The following is a 24,380-nucleotide window of genomic DNA, read 5'->3' as shown; positions in this document are numbered from 1 at the left end:
CAGAGTTCAAATAAAACCTACACCACTGATTCACACCCTATTCACCATCAGGAATGTTCATTCTGAAGGATGGTGGGTGACAAACATGGGTCAACGGACCATACATGGAATGAAAGAGTCACAGAAAGACTCTGAAACACTCAAATCTACCCACACCCTCTTTTATGTTAAGGTACTGATGGTACCACTCTAATTGTCCATGCTCTAATTCAATCTCACCCCAATTTCACATATCTGAAGAAGAGCGGCTTTGGCAGAAAGCCTCCTCACTTTCCAGGGCCGGCCAGGCAATCAGCCGCGGTAATGGTTATTTAACATCCAATTTAAATTCTATCAATGAGATGTTATTAAGGGCAGACTCACTTTCCTGCTTTTACACAGCTGATGCTAATCGCCTCGCTCCCAATGTGTGTGCGAAAGAGAGATCTTCCCAGGCCAGTGCTCAAGGCTACATAATGCAAATTCGAGGGCCCGCATCAACCCAGAAAACCACCAGCAGTGAGATTCATGAAACTGAAAGACAGTATGCAGGTTACATATATATATATATTTATACACACACAGGGAACCTGGAAAAAAATACACAAAAAAAACGGTGGCATATAATTATACTGTAATTATTTAACCTTCTGGCCGTTAAACTAAAAATGCAAAATAGCTTGTAGTGCAAGGTCTATAATGAGCCTCCACTTGCCTAAAAAACATCTATATTTCATTTGATGCTTCACCTTCCTTTTTCTTTACCCACTGAGAACAGCATGAACAGAAATTGCTTTTATTTATGTTGTTTGTGCACCAGTCCAAGCTCCAAGGGCATTAGCTGATTTTACAGACTCTCCACAGTCATCTTTTTATTGTAAGTAGTAGCATAGCAGTGCTTGAAGTGGGCCGGTACGCAGTATATTTTATAAATATAGGCACTTCTATATTTTAGCCTTTAGAGTACCTGCACTTTTTTGTGCGTACCAGCACTTCTAACATGTTGCCGGTACTCAGAGTAAAATCGTCAGGGTCTGGGTGATTAGGCTATTTGACCCCATATATGATTAGAAATGATATAGAAACTATGTAAATCACACTACCCAGACGGGATCACCTCTCATCTCGATCAATCACGTGAATGAACGCAAGCAGAGTCGGTGACGGTCTACTTTATTGTGTGGTGCGCGAGAGCATGTCAGGGGAGGCGCGCGGAGTAGTAGAATAATAATCAATTATTGATTACTAATTTGAATCAGTACTTTATAACGAAAATCATATCTTAAAACGAAAAGAAGCAGGCTTTAGCAATCACATCATTTTAAACCGTAAACTCCTGGAAAGTCCAAGGATCCAGTGAACGAATTCAAACAGTAAGCTCAAAACAGCGTTAATGCAGAGAAAACACGGCCGATTTTATCAGCGATTACTGAGAGAATAGTGACTTACGTCCAGATATCAGTAAAATTATTATTTTCAGTGTGTATTTGGCTTAAAAGTAAGAGTGTTTTATAATGAACGCATGTGGTCAGAGAGTTAGCGATTCTGAATGGATCCGTATATTAAAGGCAGGCGATTTAGTGGTCTTTGGCATCTCCCGGTGGTCCTGTTTGGTATTGCAGCTTGACTTGTGCTAATTTGTATTGAAAACTTTTATTTAATTATTGATTGATTGATTGTGGCACTATACATGCATTGTGAATTATTAAAAAGCACTTAATTATTTAATATAAATAAATAAATGGGGGGAGGGGTGGAGTACCGGCACTTCTTTTTTTCCACTTCAAGCACTGACCCATAGGAAAGAGAAATCACAAATTAAATTTGTTTCTCATAGCCTGAAACTGATATTAAATGGAAAGCATATAAAGATATTTTCTGACGTATCTAGCTTTTCAGCAAGATGTGTTCTTTTTAAAATGGAATCCAAAATCTAAAACTTTCTTCATTTTCATTATTTTATTTAATAACATTTTATTTTGTGCTGATGTTTGCAGTTACAAAATCAGAGACCATCCCTTTGAAATCTGATTACTGTAGACACATGGAGACACATGCTACTTTCAGGTTGCAATGGCGACCTACTCGAGTCGCACAGAGGTCATTATATCAGGCGTAATAAAGGCAAATTTAGCAGTCAGCATACAAAAATATTTGTCCACAGCCATGAATTAAGCATTCCAGAGAGGCAAATGTCATAAACAGGTGACACTTTACCCAGCGGCACTGCAAGTTCACTTGTCTCTCCTTTGGATCAAGTTTTTAATCATGAGATCTCAGCTGCAGGGGAGGTCTAGAGGGCATGAAGAAACAATTTGACAGACCACAGAAAGTTTCTTGCTCTCTTTAAATTTTGCAATGTCAAGCTTGATTTTCAGTCTTTTGCAAGACTGTTTGGAGCAAATAGAAGAAAGAGAAATATTTGATTTCATGGAGCATTTCTGCTCTCAGCATCCCCTCTAGAATTCACTCACGGCAAAGCTCTGAGTTCAGCAACCTCGCCATGGATCTCTACTCATTACCCACTCTCCACCTCTTCTGCCCTGCTCCCCACCTCTCCGTATCCTGTCTGCCTCAAGCACGCCCTCTCCATCGCTCATGCTGGTTTGATGCTTCCATGTCTTACATTTTTTTGATATTGCACTTTTTCATGTCCTCTGCACCCCGCCTGTCTTTTCTCGTACTGCATTTTTTATTTGCCAACCACTGAAACACACACACACACACTTTTTTTTCTTTCCGTAGTTTATGTCCAGAGGAGGAACTTTGCGCTGAAACTTAGTCTCAAGCAACTCCATTACAGACAGCGAGCTATATAATGTTATGAGACAACTTATTTTTAGAATAGTATTCCATTTGAAAAACAAGTGAATCATGGAACAGTCATCATCTCTCCATGTTCTGTCAACTTCCTGCCTACATACCTGTACCCTGTCATTAACGTCCATCGATGATCTGCACTGTCTAATTTTGTATGGGTTGACTAAGAGTGTCAGCGCAGTCTAACACTGATTACAAAACCAATTCTATTGACTCAGAGTTAATAAAAGGAAGATAAAAGGATGTTTATTTCTATGGATGTAACCAACATCGTGGAAAAATGCTTAACATGATTTACAAATATAAAGGAAAAGAAATCAGAAGGACAGTGTTTAACAAAAATATCTTGTTTATGACGTATAGGTTTCAACCAAAGGTAAAAACGTTTGTTCCATCATTGGTGTTTGCAGGATGTTCTCAACTTGTTTTTCAATGTTCTAAGGACAAAGCCAGTTTAAAACATGTATAGCAATTAGTAAAGCAAGGACTTATCAGGACAAATGGTGTCACTCCATTAGAACATTGCATATGACATACAACTGACACTGTCTTTATATACAGCACACATGTATTTTAATAGATTTTTTATTTTACATAAATATTTGGGCTTGTCATATTCTCAATTCTGGTTTCGGAGTACACCCAACGCTGCACATTTTTAACATCAGATGCACATATTTAGTTTATTCTAATGAGCTGATGAGTTGAGTCAGGTGTGTATAATTGGGAGGACTGCAGTGTGAGGTCCTCCAAGATGAGGAAACACTGATCGAGAGTACCAAGTGATCAACAGTTTGGAAATTGTTTTAAGAGAAGCAGTTTGTTCTATTAATAATGATAACCATAGATCCATGGGTTCTCCCTAAAATACCACCTTGGTTAGAACTATGAGGTGATGATAGTTATGACACTTACTTCAACAGTACACAGCCACTGCCTGATGGGGGTGCTGTCCAGAACACCTGTATTCTGGTCCTCCTGCGTGGGGTGCTTTCTGTCACTGCTGGAGGGCAGTTTGTCATAAACTGTGTGTCTTCCTCATCGATTATCTGCAGAGTGCACAAAACTACACTTGTCAATTCAAATATGGCATCATTCTTGTTTCCTTCTCTTCATGTAAAACAAAACTTTGTAAAAATACTACGGAAGATTATCACCCATTTTTATCTGCCAAAATGAGTTATCACCTGTAGTGTTAAGAGGTCAGTGGCAATACCTACAATTCTCCTTCAGACATCCTCCATCCAATAACCCAAACAGCAATAACAAAGATGATGGATTTGATTTGACATGACATGGAGAACCACACACGGAGGTCAATGCACTTCATCTACAGCAAAACCCTGTAGGTGCCAGCTCTTGCAGGGCATTAATTTATTTATTTATTTTTAATAAAGTACCTTACTTGAAAAACTCTTTATTGTGTCCAAGAAACACACACAAGTATTGTTTTGTTCCTGAATGAATCTGTTTTTTTGTATGTTTTTTTGTTTTTTTGCAATGAATCAGATAGGTAAATGATTCTACAGAGCCCCTAAAGGGACATAGTTGTGTAAAAAATACAGGATGGGAAGATTTTATTTATTTATTTTTTGGAAAAGAAACTTTGCATTCACTCACAAAACATTTGCATTCTCTCGCAAAGTTCTCATTGCGTTCTCTTGCAAACTTTTTTTTTTTCTGTAAATGCTTAAAGAGATAGTTCCCCCTAAAAATTTAAATGTTGTCATTAGTTACTCACCCTCATGTCGTTGCAAATCCTTAAGGACTTTGTTAATTTTTGGAATAACATTTTTGATGAAATCCAAGAGCTTTCTGATCCTGCATAGACAGCAAGGGAACTATCACGTTCAAGATCCAGAAACGTAGTAAGGACATCATTAAGTAGTCCATGTGACATAAGTGGTTCAACCGTAATTTTATGAAGCTACAATAATTATTTTTGTGCGCAAAGAAAATAAAAATAATGACTTTATTCAACAATTTCTTCTCTTCTAGTCAGCCTCTGCAGCCATTCATTAAAGTACCCCGACACTGCTGATATAGGAGCCGGGGTTCTGACTTAGAGAGCAGAGAAATTAAGCGTTAGCGTTAGTTCTGGCAAGTCATGTGAGTCAAGCTTGCATCAGTTGACTCTCAGCTGATCACATCTACCTATAGGAATACAACACTTATCATGGCATCCCTACATAAGCGCCATTCAGTATTATTCAGCAGCTTGCTTGCTCGGGAGCAAATTAGCCTCCTCCATCCCCAACTCCTCCTTTCGCCACAGTCAGGACTTGGCGTCATACATTCCTGTTGAATCAAACTCCCTAATCTTGAGTAATGTGTTACACTAAATGTAATCAAGTACATTAATGATATCTGCTTGGTTCTGTTCTGTTAGCCCTTGGGGGGTTATTATTGCTGCTCTCCCTGCTCGTTCATGACAGGCTGCATGGATGGGCAGGGAGTTTTTGCCCAGAACAGAACCATACCGCCAAAACGAAACTGAATGCTAAGTGTCTATCATTGACGATAGTGGTCCTGACAGAAATGCACATGCATTGTTTTGTTTTTTTTATTATTTCTATAGATATTGCAATATATTGTTATTGTGAATTATTTTGCCCATTATAATTGTTTAGTGAAAAATCTGATATTGTGACAGGCCTTGTCTTTATACAGTACATTATACCATTACCATACGTGTTTTGTGCTATAAAGTTCTTTTTTTGTTAGTTTTTTTATTTGGTGACAAGATGCTGCCTTAACGGTGAACAGCAGCATGTTTGCTAGTAGTCCCTCAAGCAATTAAAACTATGTGACCAAAAATAAAGCACAAATCTGACCCAAATGTTTCAATGTCACGAACGTTTGTTATGCAGCAAAGTTGATTATTTAAGGCTAGTGATGTGAGAAAGCAAAATTATATGTTCATCCAGCCGACAGAAACATAAATCAGAAACACATTCGATTTCAGTTCCTTTTTAATTGTCACTGTAATACATATTTTGTTATTTTTATAACATAATCACCAATGTGGAAGCAACTAACGTAGGAGAATATACATACAAAACACATATGTATCCAATTTCACTGCTATGGCATTTGTGTAGATATTTAAAAATGGCCATCTTTAGGGTTAGGGTTAGGGCATGACTGTTTAGATCTGTATGAAGTGGTAACATCTTACAACAAGAGTCAATTTGTAACATTAACTATGCTGTAGAATTACTGTTCATTGTTAGATTGTTCATTTCATTATTTACTAATATATTTTTACATTATAAAATGGTGTATGTTCAGCACTATTTTACTTGTAGTGTTATGTTTGTTTTCATTTCAGAATCCATTTTAAAAACTATCTGTTGATTAACAAGTTATAGACTATTTCAAGGACGGAAATAATAACGTGTTGGAATGCTGTGGTGCAAGCACAGTCCAACCTAGTTATCGTTATCGGTAAAATCCACTATTGGTCAACCTCTACACCTAAATTAAATTTACCATGTCATAAACTAAAATTATCAGAAACGTAAGCTTACTGACCTTAGCACACAGTCATAAGAGTTACAGTATATTACGTTGCTTTTCAATTACTTTGTAGGGTTGGCTTGACAGAGATCTGAACATTAGCTGTGTGTGGAAAAGGCTGAATGCATGTGTGTATGTATGTGCTTTTGTCTCTATGACTCCTCACGAGCATCCTGTAAGATCTTAAGCTCTGAAAAGTGTTTGGGTGACCTTTGTCCTCGACTGCCCTGACCTCCACCATTTGGGTGATTGATGGCGAGCAAGCTGTCGCAGTGGATACAATGAAATGTATGCAAACAAGCCCAAGCAGTCAAATGTTTTCAGAGCAACAAAGCACGATGTCATTTATTTTATGTGGAGTTAAAAAATTATGTGTGAAACTGAAGCAGCGACCACAATTACTTCAGTATAGTGATAGTTCTGAGAAAAATGGAATATAGAGGAAAAAAAGAGGTAGGTCGTAACTAGAGGTCGACCGATATGGGTTTTTCTCAGGCCGATGCCGATATTTAGAAATCAGGGCAGCCGATGGCCGATATATGATGTCGATTTTTTTTGGCCAATTTTCTTTCTTTCTTTCTTTCTTTCTTTCTTTCTTTCTTTCTTTCTTTCTTTCTTTCTCCTTCATCTCATAAAATCTAAGTCAAACAATAAGAAGTAAAGTGATACATAAAATTGCTTAAATTAAACATTTATTAAACAAAACAAGCTTCTCCAATCAGTGCACTTGTATAATTTAAATAAAAAAATAATGTATACATTAAATAATAAATACACAACAGGTAATCTTTTTTTTGTGCACAAAAACTTATAATACATTTTTTTATTATATTTTATTAAAAAATAAAATAAATAATATAATAAATAAAATAAACAAGAGTAGTGTTACACAGTAGCACTCGGCAGCATTTCTTAATTTTTGGTCTGAAGTGAACAAAACTATATACAACAACTGAACTTCACTTGAACACTTGTTCTGAGTCTGAACTTTTTTTTATTGGTTTAAATTCCTTATTTGCTTGTCTTTTGTAATATTCACTAATGTTGTATGCTTATGTGAATTACAAATGCTCTCTACTTCCATTCAAACATATTGACAGCGCGGAGTTGAGAGCTCCATAATCCACCTGACAGCGTGTCGCAGCTCTTTGGAAACTTGCCACTGCTTTCACAGGGATGTTCATTTTAACTGGTTAACCGTTAACCGACCGTAAGAATTTTGAGCGATTAATACAATCAGTTAAACGGTTTAAAAAAAAAATTCAGTAATTTATTTAAATATTTTAAAAGGTTTTTTATTTAATTGTGTTTTTTAGAGAGAGGGAGAGAGCGAGAGAAAAGTTGTGTATAAGTCACATTTTATTATTTCATTCAGAAATAGGCCTAATGCCGACACGGAATGTTTACAAACATTATAATAAACACTGTAAACATAGCTAGGCAATTGTAGTTCCCCTCACTCCACAACAAATTATTTCAATTAACAGTATTTAGAAAAGAACAAGAATTAAAAATATAAGAAGCTAGCTATAAACGACAAGCCAAAATTAATTAATTTAGGCTAAAACGAAACTGAAACCAACGTTGGGTCTCTCATTCGACACAAAATCAAATGTTTCCGTATTCGCGATGTATTTGAATGCCAAAATATTATTTATTATGTACTTCACTTGCTGATCAATCGGTCGACCTCTAGTCGTAACTAAAGTATATATCTATATGGTTTATAACACACAAATCAATCAAAAAGTGTGTAGTCTAAAGGCCAATTCACACCGCACAGACAAACGCCAACAAACTAGTCTGTTGGAGTTTGTTGGATCAGTGTGTTACCCCTGTTGGCATTGGTTGGAATTTGTTTTCACCCGACTGAACATGCTTATGGATATAGAGTTGGTTGGTGTCTGTTGGGGCAGTGTGAACATGACAGTTATTTTTCATAAGATTCTAAATCCAACGGCCAACTTGTTTGTTGGAGTTTGTCTGTGCAGTGTGAATTGGCCTTAAGCACATTAGTTTGAAAAATGCAGGGTCAACAGTCAGCTCGTCCACATTTTCCCCACACTTATGTTTATGTATCACTAAAACATTAGATAAAAAAGATGAAAACAATCACTTCCTTATCAATATTGTATTTATGTAATATCATCAAAGATGTTTTTTTTCACACAACCTTGGTAAAAATGTATGTGTTTGCTGTATATATATATATATATATATATATATATATATATATATATATATATATATATATATATATGAGGGGTTCAGATGCAAAAGCCGCTAAACGCCACCTCTGTCAAAAATGAGATAACATTGAGCGAATGCTTACAGCACATAGTACACGTTCAACAAATATTTTTGCTTCAAATCCTCTAAATTCCAGCGTCAGCCCATTCAGAAATATCAGTTTGTTGGCAAAAGCCTCTAAACGCCACTTCCCTTTGGCAGCAAAAGCTGCTATGTTCCGAGAACCAATCAAAAGGCGCGAATCGAATCATATGATTCTGAGTGGTTTCAATATAACGGCGCGCTGAGGAGCTGGTTTTTCTGTGGAGATCGTTTTATATTCAGATTCAGATTGAGATTATTAACATAAAAGATGGAGTACGATTAAATGGATTAGCCTGAATCTGATTTGTTATACATCAAACAACAGCTCTATTTCACTAACGACCAAGTCAAACAAGATGCCATTCTTCTGTCTCATATGGATGTTATGCCAGATGTATGTATTTTTAATGCATTTTTAATGTTTGGTTGTTTGTGTAACGTCTGTTTTTTGTTGTTAAAATAAATATGCTGCCATTTTGTGCCATTGTGGTTATACTGTGTTATACTGTTATACAGGGTTTATAGTTGTATCTTTAGTGATTTTTCAACTATTTACTGTCTTGTCCCAAAGAGGTGGATTTAGAGGTTTTTGCAAAAAAAGCACAAATGGATTTAGCTGGTTTTGATGCAAAAGAAAATCTAACTTGTTAAAAACCAATAGTTTGTCTAAAGTGATATTTTTGAAAAAAAAGGTATGTTATTCACTAACTAATTTCCTTATCATTACCTTTAAAATTAAACTACTGAACCTGATCATAAGAGCCTGATAAAAAAATGCTCATTTAAAAGAAGAGAAGGCTGATGGATTTAGAGAGGTTTGCATCTGAACTATATATATATATATATATATATATATATATATATATATATATATATATATATATATATATATATATATATATATATATATATTTATTTTTTATTTTTTATTTTTTTTATTTTTTATTTTTTTTTTTTCTTACAATGCTTCCCCTTACTTATTTTGATGGTCAACGGCTTCTTGTTGTGCTTCCTCATACCCCTACATTGTGGATTTAGAGCTTTGTTACAGCTTTCTGGGTAAGATAACAGTTGGTGGTTCAAACACTGCTGGTATCCCAGCTAATGTAAAAAGAAAATTAAATCAATATAAGGAAAGTCTGATCTTGAAAATTGTAAAGTCACAATGGCCACTGTAGTAATTATCTGATATTTAATAAATTCCTCAGTTAATTATATAACATTATAGCTATATAAAAAATGACATATTATAAATGACAGTTTTTCTCTTCTGTCTAAATAATGCCTAAGACTCATTTCATTTAAATATATAGAGTTAAAACCATAGCTATTGTTTCAGCAAGGACCACAGCCTGGTTACTCACCATAATGAGAACAAGATGCACAATCTGCAATAAATAGTCAGTAAGTACCAGTGCCAGCTCACCTCCCAGGAGAACCTAACAAAAAGTGATTTTAGAGTAGTCTCAAAAATGGCTGAGAAGGCGCATGCTCCCAGATTTTAAATAAGCCGTGCTTCAAATAACCCTAGTTGCAAAAGGTTTCTCTGGAGGCACAGTAAGAAAACAACAAAAAAAGCCAAGCCTTATTGGGCCATATCAACCTTGAAGGCTGACGAGAAACAGAGTGCTGCTCTTTCACTCCAGGTCCTGAATCCAAGCCAGCAAGCAAGTACAGGGGGGCTGTTCCTGAGGTGGCTGGTTTGATATGGCTGCCTCTCCTGCCAGATGAGTGCGAAAGAGACCTGAGTCTCCAGAGTATGCCTGTCTTTACCTTCATCGAGGCCCAGAAGAAAAAAAAATAAATAAGTTTTTTTTATATATATATATATATATAAATATATAGGAGGAGGAAGAACAGGAATATATTGAGGAATACAATAAAATGTCCTGCTTTATAGAGCTAGTTCCCAATAGAATATTAAAACTGTCAAAAAAGGACGGAACAGAGCAGGTCAGGGTCTGTGTTTAGTGTTTTCAGAAACATTCATTATAAGTTTGATTAAAAATATTTGATTAGTTTTATTCAGTATTTGTTTGTGCTATGGATTCTTTTTTTTCTTTTTTTTTTTTTTTTTGAGTATTAAAGAGATATGCTCTCTAGTAGTACAGAGTTGGCTTAACAATATTATAAGCAAACACCAAATTCTATTTAAAATCAATTATGAGTAAGGCACCTAAAAATTCTGTGTGAGCGTACTGGTCAAAATGGTCATGTTCCCAGGTAATGTTCATTTTTGTTCTACTTGTTTTGTTGACACTGACTGCTTACTATACTATACTACAAGAATGTCAATAAAGTAGGCATCAATAGCTTTGTGGTTAATGTGTCAGCACATCGCACAACTGTGCTCACGGCAACCTGAGACCCATCTCTAGGTTTTTTGCCACTCCCCTCTCTCCTCCCAGTAATTTGCTGTCTTCTCTCTACTGTCCTATCTCAATAAAAAGGCATAAAAAAAGAATGTCAGTAAAGTGTACTTGGAAAGCCAATGGTTGATTGCTAAGATTTCATATTATTCATAATGTGAGTTATTCAAGTGATAACTCCCATTATGAAAGAATGTTTAAAGTTCACACAGTTTCACTGAGAAACAACTCATTAGTTTTGATCAGCAAGCAACTTGCATTTGGTTATTTTCCAAATTGTAGGCAACTGTATTCAATCTTTAGTACACGTGCCAAAACATGTGCCATTTCTTAAAAAAAAAAGAGAAATGAAAATCTGGTGTGAACAAGAAACAAATTCTTCAGAGATCTAAAATTATTGTTTTGAGGGGAAATAAACCAGACTGAGCCAAAGCTGTTTCCTATATGAGGAGAGAAAAAAAGGGAGCTACCTAACAGTAGGCAGCAAGACGACTCACTAGATATTGGAACAGATCCAGAAACATGGTTTTATTCAAACTCTCCAAATCTGAGCTTGTGTCATTTATCCAAGCATCACTTTGAGCAAACATTCTGCAAAGCAATTAATTTTCCTCACTTTTGTCATTTAGGTACTCCTGGGGAATTCGGTAATATTATGTTTGCAGTGCCTTCATCATCTTTGAATTTGAATACGATCAGGAAACATATCACTGACTGAACGGCTCTGAGTGAATGCTTCCTGTGTTTCCTCGACAATCTCTCCTCACAGAGCCATACCGCATCATCCATTCAAAGAAACCCAAGGCTGGCACTAATTAACTATGGCACAAAATCAATTTCAAGAGCAAATAAAAGACCAAAGAAAGAGAAAGGGTGTCTGCCAGCTCCTGGGAATAATAAGAAACTAAATAATAAATGCAACTGCCCTCCAGGTTGGTTCTGGAGGTTAATAGGGAGGTCAGTACTTGTGGTCATGAATCAGCATAGCTTCTCAAGGAATTCTCTTCAGTATTCCCTTACAAAGACTTTGACCACACCACAGTGGTAATAGATGGTTTCATCATGGTACACAGAAAAATGCAAATATTAGCTAAATATTTTCAAAAAATAAATGATCAAAATACAAAAAAAAACATTGTCACCTTCTGCCATGGTACCAGTTTCCCATATACAGTACACATAATATGGCACTTTATGGTACATTTTGTTGTCAAATTGTCAAAAGCCGAAATACTGTTAACATTTAAGCCTCTTGTCTCAAAACAGATCCCAACTCGTGAAACTTTTCCAAAGCACTTAAAACCCCAAGCATTATCACAATCCTCTCCCAGCTAAGTGGAAAATGCAGCAGAGGGGTAAAAGGTGAGACATTGTGTGGCAGCTCTGACTCAAAGAATCAGAATGGCAGTGCTCTCACTCATTAAGGACAGAGACACTAAGGTGAGCTCTCTGGGGAAATGAGCGAAAAGAACAGAGACAAGGAATGAGAGAGGAGCAGTGAGGGTGTCTCTGCAAGGCGCCGACCCTTCCTTCAGCCCTCCACGGCTCACATCCCTTAGGGAGTGTTGCCTACGTGGGCATGTTTTAGCCTGAGTAATTACACCAAAAGCTGTCATCGCTGACCCTATTTCAGTTAATTACACAGAAGATGCAGGCATAATAAAATCTGTTTATGACTACAGGACAAGGTCTTAGATTTAATGGCATTTGCTGCGACCAGAATTAGTGTTTCTCATAGTTAAGGCTTGGTATTTAAACACACCCAGTCTCAGCCTCAGCACACCCACGGACCTCCAACAGTCTGTTTGCTGACCGCCAAATACCTACTGCACTAAAAACTTGGTACTTTGTTCAACTGGCAAGCTTCAATCTGATTGGCTATCTGTATATGCAATCAAAGAAAGACACAGAGGAGAATCATACTTGCAAAGTATTTTAAATTGTAAAATGAGAAAATATCATGTCTGTACTTTTTTCAATCAGCAACTATTCTTATTACAAAGTCTACACTTTTTTTTTTTTTTTCAGTGTATGCCACACTATTCCAACACTAGATTTCCCAGAAGATGTTAGAAATTTGTGTTTTACAGATGTGCTTTATAATTTTAATCCTGTCCAAATCTGCCTAATTGTTCTCATACAAACATTGTTAAAATTACATAGTATATTACCTACTGTTTTGTACGATGACTGAGAGAGCTCAATGAATAAGAAAACACATGCAAATAGAAAAAAAAAAACATCAGCAAATTAAGAAAATATTGTCATCAGTTTGACAGCACATGTGCTGCAAATACTCACAACAGAATCAAAAACAGAAATGTGCTGCAAATACTCACAATAGAACCACATACATAGGCATGTTGCAAATACACACAACACAAACTAATACAAAAATGTGCTGCAGAAACAGAAATGTGCTGCAAATACTGACAACAAATCCAAATACAGAAATGCACTGCAAGACCACAACAATGCCAAAAATACCCCAAAACAATGAAAATTGACCATGGTTTTATAATAGCAAAATATCTAGTGAGTCGTCTTGCTGCCTACTGTTAGGTAGCTCCCTTTTTTTCTCTCCTCATATAGGAAACAGCGTTGGCTCAGTCTGGTGTATTTCCCCTCAAATCAATAATTTTAGATCTCTGAAGAATTTGTTTCTTGTTCACACCAGATTTTAATTTCTCATTATTTTTTTTTTTTTTTAAGAAATGGCACATGTTTTGGCACGTGTACTAAAGATTGAATACAGTTGCCTACAATTTGGAAAATAACCAAATGGAAGTTGCTTGCTGATCAAAACTAATGAGTTGTTTCTCAGTGAAACTGTGTGAACATTTAAACATTCTTTCATAATGGGAGTTATCACTTGAATAACTCACATTATGAATAATATGCAATCTTAGCAATCAACCATTGGCTTTCCAAGTACACTTTACTGACATTCTTTTTTATGCCTTTTTATTGAGATAGGACAGTAGAGAGAAGACAGCAAATTACTGGGAGGAGAGAGGGGAGTGGCAAAAAACCTACAGATGGGTCTCAGGTTGCCGTGAGCACAGTAGCGCTATGTGCTGACACATTAACCACAAGGCTATTGATGCCTACTTTATTGACATTCTTGTAGTATAGTATAGTAAGCAGTCAGTGTCAACAAAACAAGTAGAACAAAAATGAACATTATCTGGGAGCATATATATATATATATATATATATATATATATATATATATTTATGTATTTATATATATATATATATAAATACATTTACTTATTTATTTTATTTTGTTTTGTTTTATTTTATTTTAATAATAAAACCATGGTTCATTTTTGTTAGGGAAGATGTAAAAGTAAGTTAGCCAGCTTACATAACCTCTCACAGTTACAGTAATTGTGCATTTTGTCAGCTTATTTAGGCTAATAATATCCCCCCAAAAAAGCATGTGGTCTGTGCCTATATGCAGCACGTTTCTGTATTTGGTTTTGTTTCAAGTATTTGGTTGTGTTGAGAGTGTTGTCAAATTGATGAAGATGTTTCCTTAATTTGCAGGGTTTTTTTTTTTCTTTGCTAAACCAAATTGTATCCCAATGCTTCTCCTCATGTTTTTGACAAACTTGAGCTATCATTTGCACACTCAGATGCATGATGCCCCTTTCAATTTGGAAGGAATCCAATAAAATTTATTAAAAAGAGCCAAATCACTGTAATCAGGTAAGATAATATGTTTAGATTGCTCTGCTCATTTATGTAGGTTTATTATAAGCAGCCTCTTTAAAAAATAATACTAATAATAATTATAATGCAAACAAAAAAAGCTTAAAAGAGAAAAATAAATAAATAAATTGACATTTCCAAGTACGTTATACCCTGTGTCTATGCCACTATATTATGTAATACAGTACGTCAAGGACTTTGGCATATCTTGTTACAGACTTGTGCTATAACTCTGTGTTCAAGCAAAAAAGAAAACCTTCTCTGTTTCTGCCAAAAATCCCATACTATTTGTTTTTGGCCTCCTTATGTAATCTTTCATTTTTGCACATTACCAGTAAACCTAGTCTGAAGCATCTGGCTTTCTTTTGTCAAATCAAATCAAATATTCTCTCCCACTCCTGTCCACTTCCTCCCAAGCCGGTGTAAAGTGATGCTAAATGCTTTAGCAAGTTCTGTATTTCCTCACTAAGCACTATGCAGACAAAGACGCACAGGACCATGGCAGTTTAGATGAAGTGGAGATGACAAACTTACACATCCTAATAATCTGTAATCAACTGAAATGAAAAGCCCTTATATAAACCTCAATCAGAAAAAAAAGTGATCAACAGAGTTTGAGTGGAACAAAATGTATATTTGATTCAAATATAATTTAGTAAACTATAGTAAGAATAACTTCCAAAAACATTGGAATGACAATAATATGTTTAGCATTATTTTTAATTCAAGATACACCAGTTGTGCACTGAGCTGTCATACTGATTTGCTCTGACACATTTGAGAATATCTTTAGTCAGGTGTCTCAGCGGCTTTCTTCAATAGGACTCACAAGCTTCTCCCAGCTATGGTAACACACAAAGATTTGTAGAGTTTAGGGTACAGAAACTTTGCATTCAGAATATGCAATCTGACGGGATGTATTCAGACTGAAAAATCTGTACAATCACAATACATACAATGAGGACCTTGCCAAAACACTCTTTACCCACTGTACTAGCATAGGCAATTAGCAATCTGACTGGTAACTCCAGATATCAGAACAAACCATCAGAGCGCATTACCAAAAAAAATGTTCTCAGGTGGACAAAACTGTATGTAATGCCCTCTTCATCACAGGTTCTCATCTGTTGGGACAACACCCAAAAAATGGTAGCTTTTAGTCTGATGTAGGGTTGTGTACATGTGTAAAATGTAAATACATCAATCAGTCAATTAATCAATCAATTATGAACTGATTTGCCATTTGGTAGAATCTAGCTAATTTAGATATGCCAACATTTACAGGTTGTGTGACGCCTTCATCCTCAAAAACCATTAACAAGGTATACAAAATTAACAGAAAGTACTGCTCAGAGTTCAGTTTTAACAAGGATAAGCATAATTTGAGTCAAGTATAATTGTTTTGTATTATTGGACTTCAATATCATGAAACCATCCAAATTTTGGTGCAACACAGTTTTTGTTGGTATAAATTCCAAACAATGGTTTCAAGGACATATTTGTTTACTTTTGAAAGCTTAACAATTTTGTACAGTGTTGTATTGTGTTCTTCGCCATTTACTAAATGTAAATGTCTAATCTGGGATGTGAAACAAAATCAGCTGAGAACCACTGATCTATATCCCACTTGGAAAAAAAGAAATCTGTTCTGTGCAAGAGCAGGTTTGAGCAGAGCATTTCTGCAGGGAGCTGAGATTCATGGTTTATGTGACATTTAATGGGCCTTTTTTGTTCCGTTTCCACTCTCTGGCATAGCATGAGAGCTCGTGCGGAGAGGCAGCATATGGTGTTGATGTAAGAGCTTTGCCAGGTGTGGCTGAATCTGAGCTTGGCTCCAGCACACAAAGGGAGTACAGTAGATCCCACAGCCAGGCAATCAGGATGGATGTCTTATACAGACTAAACCATCAGCTCTATATGAGTGGAGTCTTCTGTAATTTATTTTCCCAGAAGGACTCAGGGCATCTCATATCCATGAGATCCAGGTGATGTAATTGGTTCTCTTTGGACATCAAGTAGTGACCCAAAATAACACAGAAGCAATAATAATTTCCTTTAAAGTGGTGGTTGATTGTGATTTCACTTTTTTAACGTTAGTTAGTGTGTAATGTTGCTGTTTGATCATAAACAATATCTGCAAAGTTACAAGGCTTGAAGTTCAATGCAAACAGAGTTAAAATTTGGCAGTTTAATGCCTACAAAAACAGCTTGTTGGGACTACAACAAGTTAGTTCCTCAGTTTGTGACATCACAAACCCAGATAAACCCTGCCCCCGGGAACATGCAGCAAAGGAGGCGAGGCCATGTTCAACTGCTTTAGAGAAGAGGAAGAGAAAACTAAAACGTATTCTGCCTTCTAACGATTCTAATGGATTCACAAGTTTCAAAATCAATATTCAAAAGCAGCGGTTCTTAATACTGTTTCTCGCGTCCCCCTGCTCTGCATTTCTCTCTCTCTCTCTCAGATCCAGCAATGAACTGTTCCAATATATGCACTTATTTTCACATAGCTATGCAAAGCGTTAAACATGGACATGCGTGCGGTTGCTGTACTGTATTAAAGCTTTAATCAGGATAACACTGTATATTAAAAGCTAACATAAGCAGTAGCAGTTAATTTACAAATTAACAGCGTATCTAAAAGTATGAGACAACAACAAACAAATATCATACCATTAAGAGCAGTGCTTGCAGCTAACCAATCTGAGCCATTGCATATTTCTGAGGGAGTGGCTTAAAACCAGGAAATCATCAGCGCGTTTATAGGAGAAGGGACAGTTTTTTAAACAAAGCATTAACACATGTTAGACTGCATTCCATAAACACAATCAAGCCTAGAAAAAAACAAACAAAAAACAGTCATCCACCCCTTTAAAGGGTTAGTTCACCAAAAAACAATTCTGTCATCATTTATTGAGCCTCATTTTTTTTCCAAACCCATAAGACTTTTGTTCATCTTTGAAGCACCAATGTCCCCCACTGAAAGTCCGTGCAAATTTGGCATTTCAAAAAGTTCATAAAAACGCTAGTTTTTAAAGTAGAATCTATATGAACCGAGAAGTTCAATCCAAGACACAATCACTTGATATGATGAACACATTTAATTAATGCTTTTATTCCCATATAGCCCTAAACATTGATCAGTGCACATATATAGAGCTCATCAAATATAAATGGAAGGCTAACCATACTTGATTGACACTTGATTCATATGGATTATGTTCACAATGTTTTATTAACTTTTGAACTGTCTAGATTTGGTTGAACTGACTTTCGATGAAGAGAGAGAGCTCAGGTTTCCTTAAAAATATCTTCATTTATTTTTAGAAAATGAACAACCATCTTTTTTTTTCTAGTCTAATTATGAATTATATGATTATATGGGTTTTATTTTCGGGGTTTACCATGTTTTATATCACAGAGAATTATGTTTCCCAAGAGTGTATCGCATTGCTAGTGTGCTTGACTTTGGTCAGATTCTCACCTGGAAATTTCCAGCATAATCATCCTCTTGGTCACCATTGTACCCTTCCTTCAGAGCGATAAGAGTAAAGCCTCTGAAGTATGCAGGGTTGGTTGCATACAGGGAAACTGGAAATAATCACAATAAAAAAAATAATCAGTTGAATTACCTTTCTGATTGCTTTCACAGGTCAATCAAAATCAGTAAAACAAATACAATGATATCAGGTTTCTGATTTTTCATAAGTTAAAATGAGCCGCGCCATCACCACCCACCAGCCGGGGGTGGTGATGGCGCAGTGGATAAGACACATGCCTTTGGTGTGAGAGACCCGGGTTCGAATCCACTGTGAGACACCAATGTGTCCCTGAGCAAGACACTTAACCCCTAGTTGCTCCAGAGGCGTGCGACCTCTGACATATATAGCAATTGTAAGTCGCTTTGGATAAAAGCCTCAGATAAATGTAAAATGAATAAATGTAAAATCATAAAATCTTTAGTTACTAAGGATACTCATTGAACTCATTTGGCTTGTTGTTCGCAGTGGAGAGGCTGAAGGAGACAGCTACAAATGCTTGGAAGATAAGTATGGATATCAAGATGCCTATTTTTTTTTTTTTTGTGGAGTTGGGGAGGTGAAGGTGAAGGAAACGGACGAAACAGATGCTGGAGCAAGGTGAGCGCTGCTTACATGCTCCAGCAGCTCACTGAAAAATTAGATAGGTTCACCGCTCCCAAAATTGCTTTTAGGAACTTCACTTCTTTTCTAGTCCAGAAACTCTGACTTTTTATGTTTTTGTTTGTTTGTTTTTTCATTCATTCAGTCAGTCAGTCAGTCATGTCAGATATGACAACGTTATCTAACATAACTCAACCCATCCATGGCATATCAGTATTAAAAATGTTTAAATGCTGCTTTAAGCAGCATTTAAACTGATCAATTTATAAAACAGCAAAAATGAAAAAGGCAAATTGCCAAATCTACAGTTTTTGAAAACAGACACTGTAGATGATCAATTCAATTGAAATTAAATGTGTGACAGCTCACCCTGATTTAAATGTGACAACTTGCCCTGACTGACCATATAAATTACATCCTTGTCCTGATAACACAGTTCAGCTATTAAAATCTACTGTTTTGGTTTACCCTTTGCTTAATGTAAAGAGAGAGAGAGAGAAAAGATAGTTTGTTTTCATTTAAAACCAACACAATGACCACAAGAGAACACAAATATTTATGGACTTTTGACTCAAAACGTTATAGTTATGAGACAACTTCCCCGCATCACAATAAAACCAAATTTCCACTATCACTTAGGCAATATTAAGCCCTATCATGCTACCTATAGGCAGCTTGTTAGTTTTTCAAACAAAGCCCCTATCTCCAGCGCGCGCACCGTGAAGGGTCTCTGTCTGCGCCGGTGGTCCTGACAACAGCTGAAACAGTGACATGTACCTCGGTAAGTGCTGCCGGGTTGATAATGCTCCGGGTCTCCTTCCACTCGCAGTCTGAACTCAGTGAAGCCCTCCCTCCTGCCTCCAGCTCCGTGAGGCTGAGCCCGCGTTATCCAGCTGCAATAGCCGTCAGATGAAGCCGCTCTGTCCGCGGGCTCCTCAGGCACACTCGCGCACACGCAGCCGGTTAACAGCAGCAGGACAACGGCTCTCCACATCTCCGATCGCTTCACTTTCATTTCCCAATACGCACTTATAAGCGTGTTTCTAGAGTGTTGAACTCTAGTGGAAACTAAACTTGGCTGTAACGACAGGCTCCCATATACGCAGATGCTGATATCTCCGCCCTCACCGTGTTATTTTGTCATCCTGAACTGAAGAGAGAAAGAGAGATGAGGAATCGCCCGTCTGTACCGAGTGGCACATTCAGAGTGGACTGACTCTAGTGCTGCTGCCTCACACTGACAGCTGAATAGATTCAGCCACACAAACTTAAAAACAAAGACCACATGCTCAGAACAGAGAGAGCCCCGGTTTTCAGATATTTTTAGAACCGTCAGAACAAATTATATGCGGTCCTTATTAATTATAAATTTTATAAATATTTAATTTTATTTCATTATTTTACATTATCATTCATTCATTTATTCATTCATTCATTCATTCACTGGAACATTCTGCTTTCTCAAGCCTTCTCAATGTTTGCCTATAAATATTAGAGCACCCAATTATTGGAGACAGCTGAACTAAACTTTTAACTTTTCAAACTTCAACCTTTATTTTGCATTTTGTAAATATTATGCATTTTAAGAAATTATAAAAATTAAAAACAAAATAACAATAATAAAAAAAAAACTAGGATCCACGACTATGATGTCATCGCAATATTTGCTTTGTACATTTTGATTGGTCTTATTCTTTAAAGCATTTTGCATATAGTGTTGTGATTAGTAGCCTATTTTCTTGTTGTCTTTCTTAAAAATGAAGAGTGTTTGTGTGTGTCTGTGTAAATGGGTTCAAATAGGGTGGACCCCAAATAGGGTCAATAAATGGAAATTTCCACCCCAAGCACATGCTAATGGTTGAAGTAAATTCAAATTCAAATTCAAATTTTATTTGTCACATACATATACATACGTAGTACGACATGTAGTGAAATGTATTGTACGACTGTCCAACAAATTGTCCAACAAAATTAGAAAAACCTCAAGTTTACAAAAATACAAATAGAAAAAGTACAGTAACCATATATACAGAATAAACTAGCAATAAAATAAAATAACAAATAGATATGAGAATAAAAAATAGAATATGATTCTATATAGATTCTATAAAAAGTAAAGTGTATGTCAGTGATAAAGTGTCCGTGTGCTGTGCTGTGCAGTGCAGTAAAGTGTATAAGTGAGTAAAAGGATACTAAAGACAAAGACAAATGGTATGTAAGTCCCACTCATTTATCCTTCCGTACCTTCTACAAATTAGTGCAGATTGTACTTGAAAAATGTGCAAAGTGGAAGTGTGGGGTGATGTGATTAGAGTGGAGAGTGGTTTAGACTCCGAATGGCCTGCGGGAAGAAGCTCCTCCTCATTCTCTCTGTGTTCGCCTTCATGGAGCGGAAGCGTCTCCCTGAACGCAGCAGAGAAAAGAGTCCATTGTTGGGATGGCTGAGGTCCTTCACTATCTTCCTGGCCCTGGTCAGGCACCGCTTGCTGTAGATGTCCTGCAGGTTAGGGAGCTCGGTGTGAATGGTACGTTCCGCTGAACGCACCACCCTCTGGAGGGCTCGTCTGTCCTGCATAGTGCAGTTCCCGAACCAGGAAGTGATGCTGCCCGTCAGGACGCTCTCGATGGTGCAGGTGTAAAAAGTCTTAAGCACCCGAGAGGGAAGTCTAAAGTCCTTTAAGCGTCTCAGATGGTACAGACGCTGCCTGGCCTTCTTCACCAGGGTGCTGGTATGACAGGACCAAGTCAAGTCCTGCGTGATGTGAACACCCAGGTATCTGAAGCTGTCCACTCTCTCCACTGGAGTCCCGCTGATCGTGATCGGCTGGTACGACCGCTCCTGCTTCGTACTGAAGTCCACTATCAGCTCCTTAGTTTTGCTGATGTTCAGGTGTAGACTATTCACCTGGCACCAACTCTCCAGGTTCTTAATCTCCTGTATGTAGGCCGTCTCGTCGTTGTCTGAGATCAGGCCCAACACAACAGTGTCATCAGCAAACTTAATGATGGTGGTGGAGTTGGAAGTGGCCACACAGTCATAAGTGTACAGTGAGTACAGCAGGGGGCTCAGAACACAACCTTGAGGGGCTCCAGTGCTTAGGGTGATGGAGGATGAGGTGTGTTTACCCATCCGTACGGCTTGCTGTCTGTCCTTCAGGAAGCTGGAGATCCATTGGCACAAGGATGTGCTGAGACCAAGGACCTCCAACTTGGAGGTGAGTGTGGAGGGAATTATGGTGTTAAACGCTGAACTGTAGTCCACAAACAGCATTTTTACATAATTCCCTTTTCTGCAGTCCAGGTGACTTGTTGTGGTGTGGAGGAGGTGTGAGATGGCATCCTCCGTGGAGCGGTTATGTCTGTATGCAAACTGTAGTGGATCCAGTGTGTCTGGTAGTGATGCAATGATGAAGTCTCTGACCAGTCTCTCAAAGCACTTCATCACCACTGATGTGAGGGCTACAGGGCGATAGTCGTTTAGGCAGGTGGGCTGCGGTTTCTTGGGGACAGGAACAATGGTGGACTGCTTAAAGCATGAGGGGACTATGGACTGTTCCAGGGAGAGGTTGAAGATCTCGGTGAACACCGGTGCTAGCTGGTCAGCGCAGGCCTTCAGAACCCGACCTGTGATGCCATCTGGTCCTGCTGCCTTCCTGATGTTCACTCTCCTGAATGCCCTCCTCACGTCATGCTCCGTGATGGTGAATACGTTGTCCTCACCGGCTTCCTCAGCGTGCATGCGGTTAGCACTGCTAGCGCCGTTAGCGTGATTAGCTGCAGCCTCGAAGCGAGCATAAAAAGTGTTCAGCTCGTCAGCCAGAGAAGCGTCCGCATTCCCCGATCTGGAGGGTGGTGTTTTATAGTCCGTGATGGTTCTAAGTCCCTGCCACAGGCTCCTAGAGTCGCCATGTTGGAATTGCGACTCTAGTTTCCTCCCGTAGCGCTGCTTCGCCTCCTTCACCGATCTGCGCACGCTGTAAGATGCAGCCTTGTAATCATCCATGTTCCCGGTGATGAGCCCTGTGTTGTAGGCAGCGGAGCGGGATCTCAGGGCGTCGCGGATGGTTTTATCCACCCACGGCTTCTGGTTGGGAAACGTCCTGATGATGGTTTTCTGCACCGTATCGTATCGTAAGTAAAATTGTTTTCTGGTCAGGATGCTTAAAGGGATTGTTCACTCAAAAAATAAAATTCATTATTTACTGGTCATCATCATGTAGCATATAACTTTCCTTTATGGAACCATAGCGATCTGTGTTTTTTTTTTTTTTTTTTTTCTTAAATTTTTGTCCATGCAATTCAGTGGTCACCAAAACTGTCTCCAACATGTTTCAAAAGAGCAGTAATAATAATACCACAAATAATACCTTTTTCCTAAAATGATGGCTTACTCAATGGTTTAGTTAACATTTACTTATGCAATTTAAACAGAAAGTGGTCAAATAATATTCTCATTATAATCACTGGAGCTGTCAATCACTTCAGTTCAGCGCAAGTTCCTTGACTGAGTTCTGCTTTCTTGCCAAAACTCCAGTTACAGTGAGGAGTGTGGAGCCTGCAGCCTCATGCCTACAGCCGAATCACAATATGGCTCTGGCTATGAGTGAGACAACAATTCAACAGCACAAGTATGTAAAACAACCACAGAATTTCATTTAAAAAAAAAAAAAAACTTTTTTGTGGGGAAATACTTCCTTCTGCCACAGACTCAAATCTCAAATTAACAGTTTAACAAGCCTCCGCTACTAATTTGAAAATGTCATTTTAGAACTAGTAACAAAGGAACTAAAAGCTTATTGCATTATAGAGTGGAGTATTTTGAGATAAAAAGCCATAAATATAAGCCATATCCTTCAACTGTTAAAGGGATTTCTCATGCTTTTAAATGCATTTGTTGGTTGCATACAAGGTGTTAAAAGTAAAATAATGTCCTGTTTACCTTGTTGCATTCCCTTTTAAAAGATTACTTCTAAATACCAAAAAGTATTATTAAATACTACTATTTATATTAAAAAATATATTTAATTTACAAAGTTATGGAACTTTGCCCTCATCTAAAACGATGTGCTCTGGAACAAATAATAATTTATTGAGACCAAAGACAACTATGCCCGTGAAAAGACACCAGCAATCCATCGCCAAGAAAAAAAAAAGAAGTGAAAACGAAGCCCATGCGTCACTTTCAGGTACATGCTTAATCCTGTGAAACTTGTGAAACGCATGTAATATTCTCTCCGAAGTTTCCATGTTCCGTTTTAACACAAATAAAACAAAACAAAAAAAACATGGTTCGTAGCCATGGTAACTGCAAATTAATTAGAGATATTATAATTAATTATGGTTTTGTTACTTCAAATAATAATATACAAAGAAGTACTGAGATAATATTTTTGCGGTTATAAAAACAAATCTAAGTCAAGAGCAGCCTTTAAAATGACTTAAAAAGCATTCTATAAAAACAATGAGCCAACCCTGCTGAAAAAAAACAAACAAAACAAAA

General features: G+C 37.3%; 1 protein-coding gene across 1 annotated transcript in view; it reads right to left on the bottom strand.

Moving 5' to 3' along the window:
• LOC306888269 (spondin-1-like) overlaps positions 1–20,136 on the bottom strand; it is a gene marked incomplete at its 3' end in the record, with an annotated part of 188,143 nt that extends 168,007 nt beyond the window's left edge. Inside the window, exons 1-3 of the mRNA XM_079446464.1 lie at positions 19,658–20,136; positions 18,223–18,329; positions 3,715–3,848 (exon numbers count right to left, since the gene is read on the bottom strand). Of these exons, the coding sequence (XP_079302590.1) occupies positions 3,715–3,848; positions 18,223–18,329; positions 19,658–19,895 (479 nt within the window). The 5' untranslated portion in view covers positions 19,896–20,136. The remainder of the gene's footprint in view (positions 1–3,714; positions 3,849–18,222; positions 18,330–19,657) is intronic.
• Between the last annotated feature and the right edge of the window lie 4,244 nt (positions 20,137–24,380).

This window comes from Barbus barbus, assembly GCF_936440315.1.
Source record: "Barbus barbus genome assembly, chromosome: 22".
NCBI classification, from domain to species: domain Eukaryota; kingdom Metazoa; phylum Chordata; class Actinopteri; order Cypriniformes; family Cyprinidae; genus Barbus; species Barbus barbus.
This window is presented reverse-complemented; position numbering and strand designations above follow the sequence as displayed.